This window comes from Fusarium redolens (genome assembly GCF_020744475.1).
Source record: "Fusarium redolens strain MPI-CAGE-AT-0023 chromosome Unknown BKA55scaffold_16, whole genome shotgun sequence".
Taxonomy (NCBI): Eukaryota; Fungi; Ascomycota; class Sordariomycetes; order Hypocreales; family Nectriaceae; genus Fusarium; species Fusarium redolens.
Window position 1 is genome coordinate 90,571 of NW_025763679.1, and position 18,426 is coordinate 108,996.

Genomic DNA, 18,426 nt, shown 5'->3' on the forward strand with positions numbered 1-18,426 from the left:
GGAAGTTTTTAAAGACTTCCAGGGACAACTACTAATCTCAATTGACTGCCATTAGCTTGAGATGGTAAGTGTCAATAAAAATGTTATGACGCGGGATCTTCGGAATAGCACTCGCCAATGCAACGCCGATCCACCATCCGTTTCGTTTAATTACACCCGTATGCTGAGGGCAGATTTGAGCGCCCATGAAGAAAGCGCCCTGTAAAGAGGACCATCGCAATAGATAGCGAATCTTCGCTCATTTCAATCTTGTTTTCATTTTATCAGACCTCCTTTTCCCTTTTTTTTTTTTTAATTTTTTAACTTTTTAATTTTTTTTAGAATTAAATCCTATGATAGCTCGGTAGCTGTCCGAAGTGGAAGAGCATATGACATCTTTCAAATAAGCATATTAGATTACTGTGGAGTATGGGAATTGTATGCGTTGGTGTATTGCCGTGCGGCTCATCATGATTCCAGATCGGGTCATGCTAGTTTCGCAATGACATCCAGCTGTCAAAACGGTTTCAGGGTAGACGCATGATATGTCTGTCACGGGAATCTTGAGTCACCCTTTGCATCTAAGTCGTTGTACATATGTACGCAAGACGCACAGACTCGAGCGACTTCACCTATGTCGGGCACCAAATGACGTCTTACAGCAGGAGGGTTGTGCAGAAGTTAAATGAGTTATCAACGATACTTCGGCATGGGGCTACATGATCACGGAATCTCCCCCTTGCTTCGAGTAATCTGTTCTCAGCCAGAAGGATAGATAATGGCAGAGAACCCGTCGAAAGATTCCAGAAAGATAACTCTGTGAGACAATGTCCTAATTCTACTTACCCCTGATCGCCACGCGAGAAGCAGGGGAAAGGTCTGAGCGTAAAATGTGACGCTGACCTCAAATGAGTTGACAAACCTAATCTACAGGGTAATGGAGAGTCAAATAATGAGAATACCAATGATCCGATTGAGTTTCTCGTCAAATACCTAGTACTGGTCATTCTACTTGCTATATCTCATCTTCAGATGCTAGTAGCGAATCTACTCTCGACAGAGACTTCAATCTTGTTGCCGTTAGTCCTCCTTTGGCTTCTGTGCGTAGACAACATAGCTACAGACATGTTAGAAATGATCAAGAGAGCTAACTAGCTTGCTCCCTTGGGAGAAGCGAAGATCTTTTGGGCAACTTACTAAGGCCAGTACCCATGCATCCTGGGATTCTTAATTTCCTTTCTCAAAAAGGCAAGGAAGACAGTGACTTCAGCATCTGTCCACCCAAGACCCTTCTGAAACATCCTCGTTACCATGGCCTCAAGTCCACTGAGAAGATTCTCCATCTCCCACGCTCCCAGAAGTTTCATGCGTGGATCCTTAGGCCATGGATTAAACGGAAGCTTGAAAACTCGTTCTGTGACGTTTTGGTATCCGCGTTCTTCAAGCCAGCCTTTCCATCGCATGGGATCTGTCAGACTGGCACCGAATTTCGCGGAGCCCTGCTCCATCATTGTTGAGAATTTGCGGAGATAGCTGTCTTCGGGGATGGAGTCGTCATCACAGCCGAGGACGCCGACGATGGCTTGGAACTCGACCCAGCCTCCCCCTCTGAGATGTCTGGTGGGATTAGTTGTTGAGATCGTATGAGAAAATAGTTAGGGCTTACGTGTATGTTTGGTCAATCAAGGCTGGCCAGTCTCGAATTGCTAGTAGAAGATCGCGGGCAAAGACAAAGTCAAAGCTGTCTTCTCTCCACGTCCACTCCCTTTCAATATCGTCGACCTCAAAATGACAATTAGGTGGTACCCTGTCAAACATCAGTGTCGGGCAGTTTCACAGGCGTGATCAAATCGATCACTTACCAGTCAGGTTGTGTCGGTGCAACATCCGTACCAATGACCTGGGAGCTCGTCAGTTATTGTTCCTCCGATGTAACCGTTGCCAGTGAGACCATGTCCTAACCTCTGCAGAAGGAAATTCTTCGGCCATTTCAATCGACCATATCCCTACAAGGTAATATTAGTTAGTGTATCGCTGTCAATCCAGCACTTTCGCATTGGAAACGCGAATTTCAACGAACCTGTCCCGCAACCAAGATCCAGAATCCTCTGAGGCTTTTCTATAGGCGATAAATAACGGTTTTTTCCGATCAAAGCACAATATTTAGCATGACACATATCGATGCGATCAAGCTCAGCCTCATCCATCGGCAACCCGTACTCTGAGCCTTATTAGTACTAGCCAGGCAGATTTCCAGGATGGACAACCTTCTTTGCCATAAACGGCATAAGTTCTTCCTCCCTCAACCTTTCCATGAAGGATAGACGAAGTGAGAGACGTCAAAGATGACCGTTCACTCTCATTGTCGTAAGCCTATGTTTCACCACATTGTTGGTTAGCAGGTGGAGACATTTGGGTGAGTCGCATCGTTGGGCCCACTAACCTCATCGTCGGTGACACTCTGCAAAGCCTAGACAAATACGTTTAGTCCGATTCAGCCTTACAGGAAATAAACTTACAGTGTCAGGTTGGATTACCTCTTCTTCAGGCGCACGAGGAGATGACATGACCACCACCGTTGGTATCACAATCGTTTGTGCATCAAAAACATGCAAAGTGGACACGGTTGAAAGGAGAATTTGAGCAAATATTGAAACAAACTCGCCATAGTGATAATTCTCCTCGATACTGCGATAACTCCCACCGGACCAAGCCTTCCATCACCTGGACCGTGCCGCAGTTCAAACTCCAGTTTATTACGGATATAGTATTCTGATTGGGTCGTGATCTGCATGGTTGAGGCACTTTACCCGGGGGTCAAGCAACCTCGGCTGGATATATACCCACTTACTAACCTGTCTTGTAAGGAAGCAAACACTCATGGACTGATATGATCTGAATTCTTCCTTGGCTGTTGCTGCTGCCCCGCCTCAAGTACTCTTAAGTGAATATACTATTCACATGGTCTACGGAACATGCGGTGACATTTGCCATCTACGCAAATCTAGACCCAGTGATTGAATCCTTCAAGCCACCTCTCAATATCTTCAAAGACTCAAATATTTACAATGGTTCATCCCAAAGCTGAAAAGGCCCTCGAAGAGGCAAAGAAACTAGTCGCCCAGCTCGAATCATACGAGGATGATCCCATCAGCCACCAAAATGTCCTCAAGCAGACACAAGCAGTTCGCTCAGCATTCCAGGATCCCATGGACCAGATGACACACCTAATGGAGCAATTCAGTCTCGGATGCGCTTTCCATACCATTCTTGGAATTCGGGCATACCACGCCATGCCCGAAGATGGCAGTCCCATCACCGCTGAGGAATTGGCTCGCATTACAAATGTGGCTACTACTGTGATTCAGCGCATTTATCGTGTTGCTGTTAATCATGGTGTGTTTGTAGAGACGGCGCCCGATACCTATGCTCATAATGAGCTTTCGCGGATTTTGAACCCCAGGGGCCTCGGCTCTTTCTTCATGATTGTATTGGAGTTTAGTCGTGCTTGGATGCATCTTCCTGAATATCTCAAGTCTCACAAACCTGAGGATGTATTCGACCTTACCAAGTCCCCTGCCGTTTACTCGGTTGGCAAGGAGCATCTCGGAAAGTCATACTATGAGCTGCTAGAGATGGATCCTGATCCTGAGCGACGCGAGCTGTGGAATGCCAATATGGTTGCTGTTGATGAGCTGATGCCTGTCGTTGGCATGTTCCCATTTGCATCGCTCAAGGACGAAGTGGCTCAGGATCCTGAACGACCCTTCCTGGTGGATATCGGCGCTGGCCGTGGTCAGTCGTGCATCGCCATTCGAAAAGATATTGGGGATGCTTTCGACGCCAAGTATATCTTACAGGACCTCCCCGGTGTCATCGACTCGATGGACCCCAAGGAATACCCAGACTTTGAGCTTATGACTTATGATGCCTTTACACCACAGCCTGTCAAGAGTACGTATTGCCATGTGGTTGATATGCCCATCATATCTAGGCCTTTCTTTTGACAGCAATGACTAATTATTCACAGACGCCCGTATTTACTTCATGCGACGCTTCCTCCACGACTTTTATACTCCAGTCTGTATCGAATTCGTCAAGAACACCGCATCTGCCATGGGACCCGATTCTCGCCTGATAATCTGCGACCAGCTGATTCCTGACATGGTTGAGAAAGACAAGTTCACAGATCTGTACTGGCTCGACTTTGCACTTCTCGCCATGACGGGCCAGGAGAAGAAGAAGGCCGATTTTGAAGAGATCTTTGAAGCTGCTGGTCTGGAGTTGGTTAAGATCTACCCTTCTTCTTATGGATGTACTGTGATGTTGGAGGCGAGGTTGAAGAAGACTGAGTAAGCGGTCTTGGGCTACGTGGCAAGAAAATGGTGAATGTTCCTTAAATCGCTGTTGTCCTTGTATGCTTCATATTTATTTGACGTTCTAAATTGTTCTATTTATTTGAAGTTATCTGTGCAGTCGAACTGTTGAAGACTCCATATGAGACATGAAAGTTACGGCTCTGAGAAGCTGCCAACAATCATGACGCAGTCATTCTCAACAAATAGGATATTTCCCAGATTGGTTAGAGAGTTTCAGTGCTAGATGTCGTAGAGTTGCCTCGTGTACAAGCCATGTCATCCTGTTGACACCCATCACGACTAACTGGTCGTCAGTCTTACATAGCTCCTTCACGTCTGTGCCACATTTATGAATGACAGTCAGCTGCATAACTTACGCACCGTCCGAGCGCTCTTCATCCCGATCCTGCTTAAGCCATCTGCATGTCTCTGCAGGAACGCAGTGCTTTCCCGTACGTGCCGAACATGGCTTGCATTCGGGTGAGCCACAGGGTCGCAACATACAGTGACACGCAATGTATCTATTTCTGTCGTCTGATGGTGTCATGTGCAATGCTTCTGCAGCCTTTACCCGTAAAGCCTCAAAACTCTAATTGTCGGCATTATGAACCTGGTTCCCGGGTTGGTGTAAACTCAATGGCCACTAGTATCACTGAACAGGCAAATGTCTTAAGGGTTCCGTGTTCTTGATATGTCGGGATATCCCAGCGCAATGGGCCAAACGTCGGTCTAAGACAGTTTTGACTTCTCTTGGCTCGTATTGCGTAATTCATGAGCATCTACGGATGACGGTTTGACCCGATCACGAAGGTTAACATGGATCTGATGGTAAACTTTGTCGGCATTTGAATACGGTTCTACTATCTCTAGCGTCATGATCAGGATGATGAGTGTAAGCTCGGCAATTAGTTATTGCAGCTGGGAGAAGTGCAGTCACATTGGAAGGCATCCAGTGAAATTGATGCAAGAAATCTGTATTAGATAGTAGCATGACGTCTGTGTCGATATATCCAATTGCAATTGGTATCAAAGTATGTACATAAAGAATTAGGATACTTGTACTATCCTCGCTAGTATTATAAATGCAAAGAAATCATTTTTGTCGCAATGTAGACATTATATCAAACAGTGACCTTAATGGTGCTGGCAACGCTGGGAACACCAGCGTTGTTGAGGACGAAAAGCATCCAGTAGCCAGGGAGGGCAATACCAGAATCATTAGGGATCTTGAAGGAGTACTTGTTGGTACCAGCACCTGTCAAGGCCAAAGGGATACGGCGTTGATCAGTGTTGACAACATGTGTCGCAGTTCCATATCGAATGAGCGAAGCGCTCTTGATGGCGCTGTTGGCAGTGACGGTGATGGTGCTGCCGACCTTGGCAGTGGTGGCCGAAACAGCAGTGATCTTAGGGCGGGTAGCGAGGTTACCGTTGCCATCCAGGAGATACTGAGGGGTGAAGATCTGAGCGTCAAAGTGGTTGGTCTTGCAGCCACCGCAAAGACCACCGCCACCGTTGAAGACAGTAGCATCCGGCAGCAGCAGAGACATACTGTGATACGTGCGGGGAATAGTGTTGGGTTGTTGCTTGGTGAACGTGTTGGAGGATGAAATGAACATCTCAGGCTCGAGCTGAGCGTTGGTGTCGGTGAAGGGGTCGGAGTAGGATTGGCCGCCAGTGATGAAGACGTTTCCATCAGGGAGGATGACAGAGGTAGCGAAGACACGAGCGTGAATGCCAGCGCCGTTGTTGCCAACGAGAGCGGTTTGGGCGATGGCACCAGGCTCGTCAATGGTGAGAACGTGAGCGTTGGCGGTGGCAGGAGCTTGCTGGTAGCTGGTAGCACCGCCAAAGGTGAGAATCTTGCCATTGAGGGCGTCATACATGGCAACATTGCCGTTCATGGAGTCAGGGTCAATTCTGCCATTCTTTCGTCGAGTGCCAGCAGCCTTGGTGTCACCCTGAGTTCCCCTCGCGGTGTAGTACCAGTTCATAGCTGTGCTGGGACCAGCCTGGAAAACACTGTTCTTCTTCCAGCCAAAGAGCCAAGCATGGTTGTCAGCCTTGTAGACACCCTCCTTGTCCTTGGTGAGCATAGGGCCAACGAGACACTTGGGAAGGGAGGTCCAGGTCTTGGCCTTGGGGTCGTAGATTTCACCGTTCTTGCCGCCACGGGGACCGCTCCATGAACCACCGATGGTGAAAACACGGCCGTCAGAGCAAGTAGCAGATGATTGGTAACCACGGGCAATCTGCATGTCAGGGCCAGGAACCCAGTTACCGTCAGGCATGAGAATAGTAGTCTTCTTGGCGTCGTTGCCGCCAGTAACGACAATCTGTCCCTCGCCATCCATGGAAATACCAGGGCAGAACATGTCGTGATGGTTGTTGGAAACATTGCGGTTGGAGATGACGTTAGTCTTGGGGTCCCAGATAGAAGTGAGAGTGAAGCCACCACGGGGAGTGGTGCCTTGGAAAGCGTCATAACGGTAAGCAGACCAGATGACTACCTTTCCAGAGACAGGCTCAACGGCGCCAGCGACGGGAATGACGGGGAAGTCAAGAGTAGGACCCCATTTTCCAAGACCCTTCGCAGGAGGGCTGTACTTGAGAGCGTTGTAGACAACAAAGTCGGCGATAGCAATCCAAGGATAGTCGTCATTTACGTTGGAAAGGGCAACAAAACGAAGATAGCGAGCAGGCTGTGTCTCAAAATTTGTGATCCAGGGGTACTTGTCTCCCCAGTAGGTTCCAAAGGCAACGGGCTTTCCCCAGTTGGTGCCATCAGAGCTGAGGTAGACTTCATGGCGACCAATCCAGTTACGGGTGTTGCCATCCTGGCGAGGTGTAATCTGAAGACCACTGACATACTGAGTCTGCTTCATGTCAATGGTGATGGTGTGAGGAGGCGGCGTATTGGTTGTGCCATAGGGAGTCTGCCAGAAGGTGTTCTTGTCACCATCAATGGCTCTACCACAGGGGTAATTTGAAGCCTGGCTGGAACACTTGACAGTCCATCCCTTGCGGTCAATGGGGTTTGAACCAACCGGGGGAGCAGCAGCGAACTTTCCAGGCTGTTGTCCCTGCTCCTCCGGCGGAATGGCAGTGACTGCATTGAAGAAGGCACCAAGGCACAAAGCCAAGGTGTAGAAAGACTTCATCTTGGAAGGGATGAGCGACAGTCACAAGCCTAAACCAAGAGTGGCAAAAAGAGAGAGGAAACGAGAGCGGGAGTGAACGAGTGGGCTGAAGAGGAAGAAAGGGCTAGGAGACGGACGATGCATATTTATTGATTTCGTTTTATTTACGACGCCCCTAAATAGGTACATGCAATAGACCTGCACAATATGCAGCCCGATGCAGTGTGCACACCCATTCTTTTTGTTCGGGCGTTACTAAACATGGAAGAGGACGGTAAAAAAAAAAAAAAAACAGAGTTGAACTTTTTATGAAGGGACGGGCTGAACAAAGGCGCACAGGCGGAAAAAGTCATCGGGTGCCGGGAACTGCAAGTTACATTGGCCCGTTCAGTTGAGGCGTCAACGCTTGGGCAATCAGAAGCAAACTCAACTGTTCGGCTGCACACCAAGTTAGTTTCATGAGTAACGAGCTGCCATCGCCATCTCAACAGTTCACACCACGAGATTGGCCGTCGTTAGCCCCGAATACAGCAAAGACTTGCTGCAGGCTAATGTGCGTATGTACAGTATGACCCCTGTAAGCTGAAACGGCGAGGCCAATCAGTGAATGTCAGTAAGATGCAGCCACCAAGGCCAAAAGTAAGTACATCGTCATTCATTGTGTTGGGGTAGGCGCTTGAGCTAGTGTGTTGGCTGCCCGGGCCGGGTCTACTTAGGTCTGGCCCTGAGTGCGGCTGCGACTATGACTGATGTCCAGAGGGGTTCGTATACACGTGTGCGTGCAAAGAGATGACGTGAGACAAGAGAGAGCTCACGTGCAGGATAAAAGTAAAAGATCCTGACTGATTGAGTGATTTAAACCGACTTGCTTATACATATTCCCCTGTCCTTCACCTCACCGATGCAGTGTCTAGTCGAGAGGGGCAGCCTCTGGTGCTTATTCTTGCAACCAACTTGAGGCTGCAATATTATGAAATCACAGAAGCGACGTGCAGATCGAATGCAAGTCGCTTCGTATAGACCCTGCTCGTGGCGCAAAGAATGCTTATTTTGGGTAACGAGACTGGCCAAGCAAACACTTGCACGTTCTCGCCCGAGACAAGATTGTCCCATGGCGTACCCCACTGTAAGGTACCCCTGGCCCTGGCCCTGGCTCTGGTGATCGGCCTAACGAGTGCCCCAAAAGACCGTTGATTCGTTAGCTCGAGGATCTCATCAAGAGGAGAGCGTGAAAGGTCAGCGGAATTTATCCTCCCTCTTCTTGTCTCACTCAAAAAAAAAAAAAAAGTTACCCCGACGCGCCGGTTAAGGCGGGGAAGATTCGCCCAAGGATTCCGGGAAAATGGAGGACAATCATACAAGGGTCGACGTTACATCTGACGTCTTTCACTGACAATTACAGTGCCTAACAGTAGCAGAAATGAAGAGGTAGCCGCCACTTAATTTCCATATCGCGCCGCCCGTTCACCAAAAATTCCGCACTACGGGCGATTTACGATAAACAAGTGGCGCCTGGGGCTCAATCTTGACTCCCTCCCGATCGCCAGGCCAGGCAGCTTTTCTGATCCGCAAATTAGCACCAAGATTTGAGACAGACTCCACTGAATTTACTTCCAACGAGAAGACGGTATTTCGATATTGTGGACTCTAATTACCTAAGCGCGAGAAATCTGCGTTTCAAAAAGTTCCATATTTCGTTATCGCAACACGATGACGACAGGGTGTTCCACTAAAATAGATTTCTTGTCCGACCTGAAACTCTGTGCAAAGTTTAGTGGGCGGTAGATATGCACATAATGCGCATTTTCATAATTTGACTATCAGGAAAATTTGCTATTGGTCAAACCGTAAAGAATTCCCCTATTAAGCTGCAGCACAGCCTGGTCAAAATATGATGATCAACCATGGCGTTTTGACAGATCAGAGCTAATTCCCCAAGCCTAGAATCACATCAATCCCCAGCTGCAGCCTCGGTTCTCCTCAGATTGATTTCGGGATATCTACGAATCGTATGATACTGGTCCCTTAACGTCGTGCTCACAGCCCAAATCATCCGTGAAGCAGACAGCATCCAACTTGTCGCTTGCAGACCCCAGCCAAATCTTAAACTCCCCATCAAGGACAAGCCAGTCCTGAGCCTTCACATCCCAGACGCTCAAGTCCTTCCTGGTCAAAGTCAATTGCACGGTTTCACTCGAGCCAGGCTCTAAAACTTTGGTCTTTTCAAAGTCGCGCAGCTGAATAGTGGGAGTCTCGTATCCGGCAACGCTCGGAAATTGGACGTAGGCCTGCACAGAAGCTTTGCCGGAGAATTTGGAACCTGCGTTAGTCACCACTACAGACAGAGTATAAGCTTCGTCCCAGAGAGCAGGGTTGCCGCCTGAAACACCGCCGGCTTTGGGAAGAGCCGTCTTCTGCGCGGTGGAGTAGCCGTCTGGGTAAGGGTATTTGGATGTCTCGGCTTTTGCGGCGGCGGACTTTGCGTCGGATTCGGACAGCCAAGAGTATAGGTAGCGCCAGACGGTTTTAAAGCTGCTGGGTTTAATCGCTTCTTTGTAGTCTGGAATGTCTTGCGAATAGTCCAGAACCTTTCCTTTTGCGGGTCGCTTGGGAGGATACTGGCTTAGCTGGGTACCTCTCTTGATGGTCGCGTTGGTGTAGGTGAAGTTAGTGTAGCTCAGCCCATGGCCAAATGCATATCGAGGTCGAATCTTTTCCTTGTTGAGCCAGCGGTAGTCGATGAACAATCCCTCACTGTAAGTATCTTGCGGCGCATCGACGAAGCCTGAGTCAATGAGCTTGGTCACACTCTCGGGCATGTCCTCTTCCTTCTTCGTGATGGAATAGGGTAAGTGACCACTCGGCGACACTTCACCAAACAGGATATTAGTGAGAGACTTTCCAGCCTCTTGTCCGGGAAGATGAGCAACCAAGACAGCCTTGACCGATGGAAGGTCAATCCATTGATCAACGAGAACAGGCCCGACAGTGTGAATGACAACGACAACATTCTTGTACTTATCCGCGGCAGCTTTAATAAGCGCATCGCCGTTATGCCATACGTTCAATTTGTCCGCATTCCGATCACCGTTGTTACCCTCAACCGTGTACTGATTCTCACCCGAATCTGAGGTAACGAAGACAATTGCAACATCGTCACCGGAAGGGCTCGGAACAGATGGAAACTTGTCAGTGTTGTAAAATGTGACGTCTCCTGCTTCCTTCTTGATGGCGCCGATGGGGTCATCGAGATACATGTAGTCGACTGTACCCGATCCCCAACCTTGACCCAATGTGCCCTTGTTGCAGCTTCGATCGACGCAGGCGTTAGCGCCATCGGGGTTGGTCTGCGCTCCAGTGCCGAATACCTTTAGTGGGCTCTTGGTGCTGAGAGGAAGAAGTTTGTCGTCGTTCTTGAGGAGAGTGATAGCGTCTTGGGCGATCTGTCGGGCAATCTCGTCATGGTCGTCCTGGACTTGAACATACTGGTTGACGACTCCTGAGGGTGAATTGGGCCATGCTGCTGGATACAGAGGACCGACTCTGTCGTATGTGTTGGTGTCAAAATTGACAGATGGAAAGTCCTTGTCTTGTTCGAACTGATACCAAGTTGCCACGATACGAGTAGCCATGTCGTTTAGTCTCGACATGGGAACTGATCCATTGAGTGCCGACCTGGTCAGTTCGTACATCCATAATGACCGGCCGAAGAGAGGGATGATAGGATCACCGGGCATGCTCATGTCCATCCCTGCAATGGCTGATTGGACACCGGTGATTTGAGAGAGCCAATCTGTCATGACGAAGCCTTGGAAGCCGAGCTCTTCTTTCAACAAGGCGTTGATGAGATATGAGTGCTCGCTGGATATAGTGCCGTTGACCTAGACTTTGTTAGCCATGGTGAGTGAGAGACTTTAGATAGACCAACTCGGTTATAAGCTGTCATGGTCGCTCCAACTCCAACTTTTACTGCCTCAGCAAAAGGCCAGAGATACAGCTCATGCATGGTTCGGTCATCTATTATGGTTAGCAACGCAATATCAGGGACGAGGAATGATCTCACCAATGTTTGCCGAGTATGCAGGAGATACAACATCAGTAGTCTGTCGTCGATACATCTCCTGCTCATTACCAATAAGATGCTTGACCGTAGCAATGACTCCCTGCTCTTGAACACCCTTGATCGTCTCTCGTGCACCAATACCTTGCAGCGCTGGGTCCGCCCCAAAGCCTTCCCAGTTGCGTCCGCCCTTTGGCTTGCGACCGATAGGCCCAACTGAAGGACCGAGCCAGACATTCACGCCCTTACCACGTGCTTCCTTTCCAATTGCCACACCGCGCTCATACATGAGTTTCTTGTCGAATGTTGCACCTGCTGTGATTCCATCTGGGAAGACGGTGACGTTATCGGCTAGTCGAACGCCATTGGCAGCGTCATTGAGACAGAGTTGAGGGAAGCCAACACGATCAGCCGATCCAGTGTTACCGTTGCAAGGACTATTATGTCAGTATAAGTAGTCAAGTGAGAGACAAAGAGTCGTACCCTGCTTCTTGTTAGTGGCTAGTATATTTCACCTCAGATTGTCTTTCTTACCCATAAAGAGACCTGTGCCAGCTGTGATGTTGGTCTTTTCAGCCAACGTCATAGAGTCAACCATCTTCTTAGCTCTGGCATAGCTAGCTGCCCAAGATTCATCCCATCCTCCATAAGGAGCTGGGTAGTATGGTGCAGCAACAAATCCATCCGCCACATTCTTCGCAGCTGAACCCACAGCCACCAAATTGACCAGAGTGAAAGCAACCTTAGCGAGAGTCATTTTCGTATCAATTGAGCCTCGACTAGAGAAGATAGAAACATCGAAAGGCCGTGCGGTCTTATACAAGTCAACTAGTATCTAGTAACATATGATCAACCTTATTTCACCGAATCTAGCATCCAATTCGTACACTATCTCCGAATTATATGGTCATGTGTGAATGTGCCGTGAAGAGCGCATGGAATTCCGAACGAAACCTTGATTTTAGTTGTTAATTGCCCAATCAGGTTCGCGGAAATGCCACTCGACGGAGTCGATAAAGCCAAAGAGGGTATATCATCCGAGCCACCAACAGGGGGAGATGAAGATCAGCTGAATTAATTCACTGCCGAAAACGGTGAGAGAAACGAAACATGCTATTCTCTCGAGAATAGAAATGCCGAAGAAACATGTGATTCAATCAAGATAGGCTCGAGATGCGTGCTATCTATGCATCATAGTTGACATCGGCCTCATACTATCCTTCCCCGCTCGGCTATATAGCCGTCGCTATACACCCTCTTCATCACCTCCAAGGGTTGACCACGAGGTCGTTTACTCACCTCCTTCCTTCTTTGACTTGATCCTTTTTCGTTCCATTCCGATACTGGCCAAAAAGGCGACGCTGCCAAGTGCCGTCGAGACAAGGAAAGCATTCGAGATACCATACCTAAACGCATCTCTGACGTAGGCGAGAGAATCAGCCGACACGGCATGTTCCAAATCAGTCCCGCCTGCAGCGATAACAGCTTGGACGTCAATATCGGGTATTGTCTTTAGCCTTTGGCGGAGAGAGTTCTGGAAGACGTTTTGGGAGATGGATAGACCCACTGAACCTCCCAGGGCTTGAGATAGGATGATCAGCACTGTTCCCAGGGGAATGTCCCCTGCGTCCAAGACGACTTGTACAGCGAAGATTGGAATCTGGATTGCTATACCGAAGCCAGCTCCAGCTAGAACTTCGTAGCCAAACCATCTCGCCATTGGGGTGTTTTGTGAGATCGTGTACAACAGACCTGCACCAGTTGTGAAGATTGCTGAGCCAGCCCACATAAATGGTACGTAGTATCCCAGCCAAGTAATGATGGAGCCGGTGATAAGAGTAGCTACCGTGACGGTGACCCCATGGGGTAGAATATCAACACCAGATGTTTGGGGATCCACCCCCTTGACAGCCTGGAAATAGAACGGGAGATGATACGTTTGCGTAGTCATAGCTCCTTGATACAATGCCGAAAAGAGGCATCCAAGGAAGACAGATCTCTGTGAGATGATGCGAGGGCGGATCAACGCACTATATGAGTCAGCGACAACGACGTCAGATATTAAGGGCACTTACGCTTCTCCTTGTCGTACTTGGATATAGACGAAAAGCATTAGAAGAAGACTAAAGCCAAGTAGACAGCCCCAGACACGTGAATCGGACCAAGGATGTTTGGTGCCTCCCCATTGTAGAGCCAGGAAGAGACATATCAGAGTTCCTGCAAGAATCGCCGCGCTTTTTAGGCCGAGGCCAAGTATCTTTTCCTTGAGGGTATGGTCGCCATCTGAAGCTTCGCCGAGTGAGAGAGGATAGTAAAAACAAATGATGAGAGCCATGATGGCACCCAATGCTTCGCTAAAGATTAGTAACTCCCAGATGAGATTTTGTGAAAGGAAGACTTACGCAAGTTGATCCAAAAACAGAATCGCCAAGTGAGTTGCTTGGAATGAGTGAAAACACCACCAAGCGAAGGACCGATGACCGAAGCAATGCCATACATACTGGAGATTATAGCTAACAGTAATGGTCTTTTTCTCATCTCCACAATCTTGGAAATGATGATCATAGCGCCGCAGAAGATACCTGCGGCGCCAAGCCCAGAAATGGCCCTCCCGATGATAAAGGCTGGTGAACTCGGTGCGGCAGCACAAAGTATAGAACCCCCTTCAAATATGATTGAAGATATCAAGTACACCCATTTCAGGTTGAAGAAGGTGTATATCTTGCCGAAGGTAGGTTGGAAGGACATTTGGGTAAGGAGATAGGCCGATGCATACCAGGCTATGGGGGACTATCAGCAGAAGGATTTGTTTCGAGGAACTGGTGTACTTACCAACGTCACCAAGACTATCGAACTTGCTTGTGATCTTTGGGATAGCAGTAGCTTTAATCAGTCAGTAGGATGCCAAGAATGGAGAAAGAGACTCTTGCCAATGATGCTGTTGTCCAGAGCAATCATCAATACACCAACCATAAGTGAAAGTGTCATTAGTACTAGAGGCAATCCATGAAGGTAGGTATCCTCTTCCTCCTGTGCTGGTTCTCCGTCAACAGTCTCATTTTGACGAACCCCTGCCTCAAGATCCGCCGGCGAATTCGACTTCTCCTTGCTTTCAGTCTCTACAGAAGCATTGACCGGCTGTTTAGTTTTCTCTTCGTGTCTAACTTATTGTCAGCAACCCTTGGCTCTACGACTGTTATGATGTACTGACATGGACTCTTGAGGATTCATTACCGTGCCAGCCATGATCACTCATAACCTCTCGACAAATTCTTGGCGCCATTTCCGATGTTGCTAGGTTTCCAGAGCCTCTTAAGTAGTCTGAAAGTAATCTATCAATATTACAGTGGGCATCACACCATGTAATACGGCCGCATCGAAGTATTACGTTATTTGCAGCGTCGCATTCGCACTCGCACTATCCTCCGCATTCGCCTATCAGAAGATAAGCAATGCATTAAGATCTGATCATTTTCAACGCCATTTGAACACTGGTTGCTTAGCGAGACTCTCGATTTGATCATCTTCCTCATGAATAGTTTCACTTTGGTGACAAACTGCTGCAAGGATTGCGATCTGGGTTAGGCTTTTTATGTATCAGTGTCAGGGCTGAAATCGGGACGCAAGTTCGAGCGATGGCATGCTAAAAATCTGACATAGAATCTTACTGCTTGATAATCATCTTACAATGTCTCACCGATACAGCCATAGGTGTAGAAATATTGTCTCAAAGCTTTTGTCTAAGCACTGGTGACTTTATCCGGATCGTGCTTACGTTGGCAGACTTACTATCAATATTAAGCTAAATCGATTATAAATGAACGGCAGACCATTTCAATATAGCCACATGACCGGCTGTTTGAACATGAACAAGTCGAGGTCTAATTTCAAGGCTATCAAAAATGATTGACGAACAACTACTGGGCTGGGGAGTGCCCACGTACCCAGGGCTGAGGATGAAGCTCTTGCAGACGGGAGGTACTGAAACGCAATACAGCAGCCGAATATATGAGAATAATAAGATTGTTTGGAAATTATAAGTAGTTTTAGAGGAATTTATTTCTGAATCATTGCTAGTACTTTTCTGAAAGTTCGAACGCTCGAAAAGCAGCGAAAGATCTTGCAAGAACTGCAGGGTAGGTGGGGCCTCAAGATGGCCAAATCAGAACGCAGTATCTGATGAGTCAGCTGCAACACGCACTGTTCTGACATCATCATCACGCTCAAACAGGGTCAAACGATTGATCTGAAACTTGGAAGTTGGAAGTGGACAAGAATATATCAGGTTATTCACGTCCTCTAACCTCTCAAACTCTGTAAACTATAATATCGTTCAATCGTCAATATGAACATCAACATTCCAAATCTCATTAAATCCGCCGTCCCGGAGGCTGAGGGGCGCAACGTCCAGATCTTATCAGATAACAGGACCAATCACAGAGACCAGAACTTTCTCTCAGGCGATTTCCCGCGCAATCCTCCAAAACTTTACATAACCGGTGAAAATGACGATTTTGACGAGGTCACTCTGGCTGAATGGAGAGATGAGGGGTTCGATGTTGAGTATATCTCAATGGAGAGCTGCGGTGATGGATATCTGAAGAAGATCAAGTCGTTGAGCAGAGAGAACTTGGGCCCTTGTGAGAAGTTTGGAATTGTCGGTAAGTGAACATGCTACTGATAATATTGGAGGAGTGTTGACCAGGAGTAGCCTACGATGACGCAGCAGCTGTTTGTCTCGAGCACTTTCACATTCTCGACAACAACCCAGAGTTCAAGCTTGGTCTTCTCATCGCCTACTACCCAACTCGCATCCCAGACACCAACGGAAGATTTCCCAGCAGTATTAGCGCCCTTGTTCATCTAGCCGCTGGCGAGGAAGTTGGTGTGGTCAAGCAATCTCAAATGGTGGGCATCCAAGGCAAGAAACGAGTGAGGCGCACCAAGATTCAGAGCGGTATGGGTACTGGCGGAAAGCTTGACCTTGCATATCCTAGCTACACATATGAAGCTGAGCCTGGCTTCGCTGAGCATGATCTGGATGAGTATGATGGTGTTTCAGCGGAGCTGGCCTGGAGTCGAAGCTTGGCTGCGGCTAGGAAGGTGTTTGGTATCAATCCCGATCTAGAGCTTGTTCTGGAGCATAACTTGCAGAGTAAGTCTCGGTCACTTCGCGATTGGTGACTGGTGAGCAGAACTGACTTTTCACAGGCAAGTTCTTTTCTAAGGATCTTGGTCAAGCGTTGTCAACGTTCACAACGCACAAGACCCCTCACGTCACTTACATGCCGACTCTAACAGGTGCAACTGGCGCAGCTGAACTGAAGCGCTTCTACTCCGAATCATTCACAACCCCACCCTCACTAAAGATCACACTCTTATCGCGAACCATCGGCGTTGATCGCGTTGTCGACGAAATGCATGTCCAGTTCAAACACACCGAGCAAGTCCAATGGATGCTTCCTGGGGTTCCACCTACAAACAAGAAGATCGAAATTCTCATGGTGAGCATCGTCGCAGTCAGGGGAGGAAGGCTGTACCAGGAGCATGTCTACTGGGATCAAGCTAGCGTGTTAGTCCAAGCAGGCCTTCTGGATCCAAAGCTGCTACCGCAGTCGGCGAAGGATCTTGGTGTCGAGAAACTGCCGGTAGTAGGACGACGAGCAGCCAGGAGAGTGAGGAAGAATAGGGATACGAGCGATGACGAAGGAGAGGCTGATAATGAACTGATTCCAGGATGGAATAAGCAGGAGGGAGAGAGTAGTAAGAATGACCAGAAGTAATATGTAGATAATGGCCATGCATCAAATCTTTGATAATCACCCAAAACAATAACCCATCGGTCTGGGTCATCTATGATACGATACTGCGTGATAAAGACATCACTCGGCTTGTCCAGTCCAGCCTATCTTTCTTTGTCCGCACCACGGATTGCCACATATCCCACCTGTTGGAAACACGATCTCGATCTAGCTATAATCCGATTTTGAACTGCCAGAATAAGGCATTAATTAAAAATTTCTACAACGCCTCAAAACAAACCGAGAAGACTAACCCCACGATATTTGGCGGTCAACTCGGGCAGATTCTTATCAGACAAGCTCATGAATGGTTCAGCTCAGTAAGCCCATTTTTGTTAGGCAGAGAGCCTCACAGCGGCGAAGATATGGTCATTGCTGCCAATAGGCTGCCAGATCGGTCAACTACAACCCTTGGTGGAACTATAGTCCCGGCCTAGAAAGTTGGCCGATGGGGGCTTCTAGTACCATGTCTTATTTGTTTGCAGTGGTACGTTAACTGAGTAGGTATGTATAAGAGCAACAACAAGGACAAAATAAACATTTAAACATTTGATAAATGCCTAGAAAGATCATGTAACTTGGAGATTTATCGTTTATTTATTACATTTAATGATCCTACTTATATATATTTCATTTAAACTTGTATCTAAGCTTAAGCCAAGTCTCTTGCCCCATAGTTGTCGCAATGGCTCTTTCGAAACGATCACGACATTGGGTCCGCATATTGCCAATCGATGTCGCAAGCAACAAAGTCAATGGCGATGGACCCTGATGTAACGGTTCTTTAAAAATCCTGCATTTCCTCGGAAGATCGACAATTTTATGTCGGATGTTTGACTCCTATTGACTAGCATTGGCAGGTTTTACATTGATATTACTCCCATAGAACCACTTGGTTATCGAAGCGATGGTGCACGTTGATCTCGCAATGGCTGACCCCCAATTTATTATTTGGGGCTCATATTTGGCAGGGTTGCTTCAAGCATTGGAAGTTGTTTAAGTAGCAGTGTTGTGACCATTTTCTCGCGTTTTGTAATGTTCGTGCGTGCTGCATTATCCAAAGAGTTGGTCAAATTGTGAAAGATCGC

The 18,426-nt window shown here is 47.9% G+C and overlaps 5 protein-coding genes across 5 annotated transcripts; 2 read left to right on the plus strand and 3 right to left on the minus strand.

Annotated features, from left to right (window-relative positions):
• Positions 1 to 1,059: 1,059 nt before the first annotated feature.
• BKA55DRAFT_520778 (S-adenosyl-L-methionine-dependent methyltransferase) lies at positions 1,060 to 2,546 on the minus strand (the record flags this gene model as incomplete). Its single annotated transcript, XM_046188457.1, has 9 exons — positions 1,060 to 1,096; positions 1,177 to 1,596; positions 1,646 to 1,786; positions 1,842 to 1,879; positions 1,942 to 1,985; positions 2,060 to 2,206; positions 2,244 to 2,352; positions 2,423 to 2,449; positions 2,499 to 2,546. 9 exons carry the CDS (start codon positions 2,544 to 2,546, stop codon positions 1,060 to 1,062), a joined length of 1,011 nt encoding a protein of 336 aa, XP_046044859.1.
• A 349-nt stretch (positions 2,547 to 2,895) lies between these two features.
• On the plus strand, positions 2,896 to 4,421 carry BKA55DRAFT_651296 (S-adenosyl-L-methionine-dependent methyltransferase). The gene is made up of 2 exons (XM_046197320.1): positions 2,896 to 3,933; positions 4,010 to 4,421. Exons 1-2 carry the CDS (start codon positions 3,048 to 3,050, stop codon positions 4,333 to 4,335), a joined length of 1,212 nt encoding a protein of 403 aa, XP_046044860.1. The 5' UTR covers positions 2,896 to 3,047; the 3' UTR covers positions 4,336 to 4,421.
• Positions 4,422 to 5,295: 874 nt separating this feature from the next.
• On the minus strand, positions 5,296 to 7,761 carry BKA55DRAFT_578457 (uncharacterized protein). The gene has a single exon (XM_046193712.1). The coding sequence runs from the start codon at positions 7,496 to 7,498 to the stop codon at positions 5,459 to 5,461; it is 2,040 nt and encodes a 679-aa protein (XP_046044861.1). The 5' UTR covers positions 7,499 to 7,761; the 3' UTR covers positions 5,296 to 5,458.
• A 1,478-nt stretch (positions 7,762 to 9,239) lies between these two features.
• Positions 9,240 to 14,768, minus strand: BKA55DRAFT_666536 (glycosyl hydrolase family 3 N terminal domain-containing protein; the record flags this gene model as incomplete). The annotated part of the gene is made up of 10 exons (XM_046197782.1): positions 9,240 to 11,358; positions 11,406 to 11,494; positions 11,541 to 11,974; positions 12,053 to 12,365; positions 12,837 to 13,567; positions 13,613 to 13,826; positions 13,940 to 14,317; positions 14,366 to 14,420; positions 14,508 to 14,697; positions 14,749 to 14,768. 10 exons carry the CDS (start codon positions 14,766 to 14,768, stop codon positions 9,478 to 9,480), a joined length of 4,305 nt encoding a protein of 1,434 aa, XP_046044862.1. The 3' UTR covers positions 9,240 to 9,477.
• A 1,015-nt stretch (positions 14,769 to 15,783) lies between these two features.
• Positions 15,784 to 17,360, plus strand: BKA55DRAFT_578462 (uncharacterized protein). Its single transcript, XM_046193713.1, has 3 exons — positions 15,784 to 16,198; positions 16,249 to 16,692; positions 16,749 to 17,360. Exons 1-3 carry the CDS (start codon positions 15,883 to 15,885, stop codon positions 17,318 to 17,320), a joined length of 1,332 nt encoding a protein of 443 aa, XP_046044863.1. The 5' UTR covers positions 15,784 to 15,882; the 3' UTR covers positions 17,321 to 17,360.
• The last annotated feature ends 1,066 nt before the right edge of the window (positions 17,361 to 18,426 follow it).

Bases quoted from the DNA above. Each gene is read 5' to 3' on its own strand.
- BKA55DRAFT_651296 (XM_046197320.1), top strand. From the start codon at position 3,048: ATGGTTCATCCCAAAGCTGAAAAGGCCCTCGAAGAGGCAAAGAAACTA. The intron at 3,934-4,009 runs GTACGTATTGCC...AATTATTCACAG, and splicing joins TACACCACAGCCTGTCAAGA to ACGCCCGTATTTACTTCATG.
- BKA55DRAFT_578457 (XM_046193712.1), bottom strand. From the start codon at position 7,498: ATGAAGTCTTTCTACACCTTGGCTTTGTGCCTTGGTGCCTTCTTCAAT.
- BKA55DRAFT_578462 (XM_046193713.1), top strand. From the start codon at position 15,883: ATGAACATCAACATTCCAAATCTCATTAAATCCGCCGTCCCGGAGGCT. The intron at 16,199-16,248 runs GTAAGTGAACAT...GACCAGGAGTAG, and splicing joins TGAGAAGTTTGGAATTGTCG to CCTACGATGACGCAGCAGCT. The intron at 16,693-16,748 runs GTAAGTCTCGGT...GACTTTTCACAG, and splicing joins TCTGGAGCATAACTTGCAGA to GCAAGTTCTTTTCTAAGGAT.